The 4200-nt window shown below is 36.4% G+C and overlaps 1 protein-coding gene across 1 annotated transcript; it reads right to left on the bottom strand.

Annotated features, from left to right (window-relative positions):
* Window positions 1–3344: 3344 nt before the first annotated feature.
* LOTGIDRAFT_175628 (hypothetical protein) lies at window positions 3345–3719 on the bottom strand (the record flags this gene model as incomplete). Its single annotated transcript, XM_009058121.1, has 1 exon — window positions 3345–3719. One exon carries the CDS (start codon window positions 3717–3719, stop codon window positions 3345–3347), a length of 375 nt encoding a protein of 124 aa, XP_009056369.1.
* Between the last annotated feature and the right edge of the window lie 481 nt (window positions 3720–4200).

Here is a 4200-nt window from a genome sequence, read left to right as displayed (position 1 = left end):
TGACGCGAGGGATCTGTGCATAATTTGGCGCCATTTTGTTGGGTTTGTTTACATTTTGGTAAAAGTTGGACAGCATGAAAAAACATAAAATTGCAATAGAAATTATAGATCCTGTGATATTTCATATCATGGGAGGCTTATCTTATATAATCGGGTATAAACTTACATTGTGGTTGGCTAAACCTGAAGAGTTAGAGAAATGAATTTGAGTACTTCGTTGCTATGAAAAATTAATAATTTTTCTCTCTTAAACAGAAGAGTTCTAAACAGAAAGATGACTCTTGTCAAGACTGAGCTAAGTTTCAGACCACAAATACCACACATGAATAAAGTGATAAAATGGTAACATTACACTCCCCGTCTGATATGAAAATATCACGATGGAATATTTGAAAATAAAATGAATAATGACATAAAAACATTGGTTAAAGGTAAATGAAAATGTCAACATCGAGTCTTTCGATTACAAATTGTTCGAAAGCAAAGGTAAGATTTCTGAGATTGTTCTCACTTCGGCTTTCCTAACGATGCCATCATCATCAGGAAATGCATTTAATATTAGTCCGGTACTCCAATTATTACGATGTAAATTTTTATCCTTGAGGAGCACAAGTTCGTTCACTTTTAGATTAGGTTGTTTGTTGAACCATTTAGTCTTTTGTTGTAAGGTAGGTAGATATTGGCGTTGAAATTGTTTCCAAAATTGGTCTGCTAGGACTTGAACATATTTCCATTGGGATTTATACATGTCACAAATTTCCAAACTTCGAAGATGTTAAAATCTGAGGTGATTCAGGATCAACAGAAACTGAAGTGATAGGTCTGGAGTTTACTATAGCACTAACTTCAGCCATTAAAGTTGATAGAACTTGGTGAGTTAAATGTTTATACTTATTGTCTAAAAGGATGGAATCAAGTATTCGACGGACAATTCCTATCATACGCTCCCACACTCCGCCCATGTGGGAAGAGTGTGGAGAGTTGAACTTCCAGACGACTCCGCTATTGTATAAAAAATCTTTAACTGGAGCGTCTTCAACGTTGATAGTGTCTATATGTAGAGGATGAGTTGATCCAATGAAGTTGGTTCCTCTGTCTGAGCGAAATTCCTTGACTGGTCCTCGTAAAGAAATAAATCTCTGAAGAGCGTTGATAAAAGATGAGGTACTCATTTCTTCTATAAGTTCTAAGTGGATCAGACGTTTTGCACCAGTTATCCAGTATCCATTAGGTCTCACTGCCCCTTCTGTGAAGTGTCTTCCTTGATGTTGAACAGATTCGTGGAACTGTCTGATGAGTAAAGTTGAGACATGGTGTTTTCCTGGTATGATGATGGGATTCTTCTCATCTGGAGGAAGAGTTGACTTAGTGAGATGACCTCCTACTCGCAGTATGCCATATGGGTCAATGACTGGAGTAAGGGAGATAATAGGGCTATTTCGATGAAGAGGTTTTCTGTCTAGGATGCATTGAATTTCTTCAGCATAGTATTCTTGTTGGACTGCTTTGATAACCAGTATTTCAGATTCATGATATGATGCTACTGTCTTGTATTGTTGACAGGAATGCCATTGTTGGCATGGAGTACTAGTAGGTTTAGATTGAAAACTCTGTGCTATATGTTTTAAGTGTGATATAGCTTCAACCAATGACTTCCATGTAGAAAATCTGGAGAACCGATGGCTCAACAGTAGTATACGGATAAGTAATCCCGGCTAGAAATTAAAATTAATGCGCATTTGTTGAGTTGTGCGTATTCATTCACCAATTTTTTTCCAAATTATTGTTGATAGGTGGACAAATTGGTGGTTAGACAGATCTGCAGGTAGATAGGTCGGTTAAAAGACAGGTGGGCAGATAAAAAAGTAGACTTGAAGGCAGGTGGGCAAGTGGACAGGTCGGCAGGTGGACAGGTCGGCAGGTGGACACGTAGACATGTCAGTTTTTCAGGTCAGCAGGTAGACAGATCGGCAGGTAGACATGTCGGTGGGTCAACATGTCGGCGGGAAGATAGGTTGGCAGGTTGGTGGGTAGACAGGTCGGCGGGTAGACAGGTCGGCAGGTAGACATGTCGGTGGGTCGACAGGTCTGCAGGTCGGCCGAAAGACAGGTTGGCAGGTTGGTAGATCGACAGTCGACAGACGGGTGGGCAGATAAAAAAGTAGACTTGAAGGCAGGTGGGCAAGTGGACAGGTCGGCAAGTGGACAGGTAGACATGTCAGTTTTTCTGTAGCCGGGCTAGTTCAGGGGGGAAGCGAGCTCAGATGTTATATAAACAAAACGATGTTCTCAGTTGATAACTTTAATAATAATTAATTCCCATGGCTATAAAAGAATCCAAAAGTTCTGAAACTTCCTCTTCTCTGAAAGTAATACGTTCACCTTTTGAAGCCATTTTGAACAGTTATAACACAATACACAATATAAATTTCAAATGCCAGATGTAAACACAAATAATGTCAACAGTTTACAATAAATGTCCCAAAATAAACACAAATATATAAAAGTAAAACTAACCCAAAGATGGGGTTTTATATAAAGCTGTTGAAATATGGAAAACTATATCTGTCTATAACTAAACCTGTGAATGTAATTATAATTAAAAGGTAATTATAACACTTAGGAATTAAATAACAGACTATGAACATATTGAACACATAGGATCCCAAAGCATAAAAATTCAAGATGGCTGCTGTTGCTTAAAATACCATGGTTACATTTATACACCTCTCATACAAAATATACTTTCCCAGAAAGACAATTACCCAATAAAATACCAAAACACACATACCTGTGAAGTTATTAGAAGACAATAACTGGTGATGAAAAAGAATAAAGAAGTAGGTATTCAGTATTTCAAGGAGGTTGAAATATACTTCCTTCTTCTTTAAAGGCTTAGGTAAAAGTAAAGTTTCTGACTGGACAGGTGATGAAACTCACTAAAAACTCACCCAGTTGGCCAATGACAGAAGGTGACAAGGTCCAGTGAGATCAGTTGAGTTAAAGAGATTAAGAGAGGGCAATAATTAGTTAATAGTATAAGGCCAGTGTAATGTAATTAGGTGTTTATAAAAACAGTAGTGGTGTATTTAGAGAAGATAACAAATAAATAAAAGAACCAAGTTTCTTTAAAAAATACACCCTATCACATTTCAGGTCGGCAGGTAGACAGATCAGCAGGTAATTAAACTTGTAAGTTATTTAAACTTATGCATGTTTTCGTAAAACCAATAACAATCGATCACTGTGGTAACACCATTTTTCTTAGCATAATGCATCACATAAAACACTGATATTTGTTTGAAATTTTATAAGGATAAGATGAACTGCGGGATGTATTTACTTCAAACAGAGGCGACATCTGCTTTCCGGGCCCCCACATGCTCAATTAGGAGGCAGTTAATTAGAAGATGTTTTTCTGTTACAGAACAGATGTCGAAACTGACATGTGACTTCTGAGAATCATCTCCAGAAAAGATGGATAGTCTAGGTAAATGCGGCAAAATCCTGACATCCTCTGATTTGGATTCAGTAGCTGAGGCTAATTTGAAAGTTGACTCTTCAGTACCCTTAGATTGCTGTGTTGCATAATCCAAGATCCAAGAATTTAATTCCTCTTTACTACCAGCTTTAGGTTTAATTCCCATGGCTATAAAAGAATCCAAAAGTTCTGAAACTTCCTCTTCTCTGAAAGTAATACGTTCACCTTTTGAAGCCATTTTAAACAGTTATAACACAATACACAATATAAATTTCAAATGCCAGATGTAAACACAAATAATGTCAACAGTTTACAATAAATGTCCCAAAATAAACACAAATCACAAAAGCAAAACTACAAACCAAAATACAAATATCAAAATAAACTCCAAGTCCAAACTCAAACTCAAAATCAACTCAAACTCCAAATTAAATCCAACTCACAAAGTTGCAAAACCAAAATACACAACTTTGAAACTCAAAACTCAAATCAAAACTCTGGTTGAAATAAAAATCAAACCAATGACAAATACAAAGACAAAAAAAACAAACACAAGACAAAATACAAACACAAGACAAACACAAGACAAACTAAACCATTATAAATATGATCCAAGACTCAAAAACCAAATCAAATCAAAGTCCAAAAACCAAATACTCAAAAGAAAAGTATAAACAAACTATGAATTGAAATCCAAAATCCAAAACTTGAATCACAAT

Source organism: Lottia gigantea, assembly GCF_000327385.1.
Source record: "Lottia gigantea unplaced genomic scaffold LOTGIsca_323, whole genome shotgun sequence".
NCBI classification, from domain to species: domain Eukaryota; kingdom Metazoa; phylum Mollusca; class Gastropoda; family Lottiidae; genus Lottia; species Lottia gigantea.
Note: the sequence above shows the minus strand (reverse complement) of the source record. Positions and strands in the feature narration are given on the sequence as shown.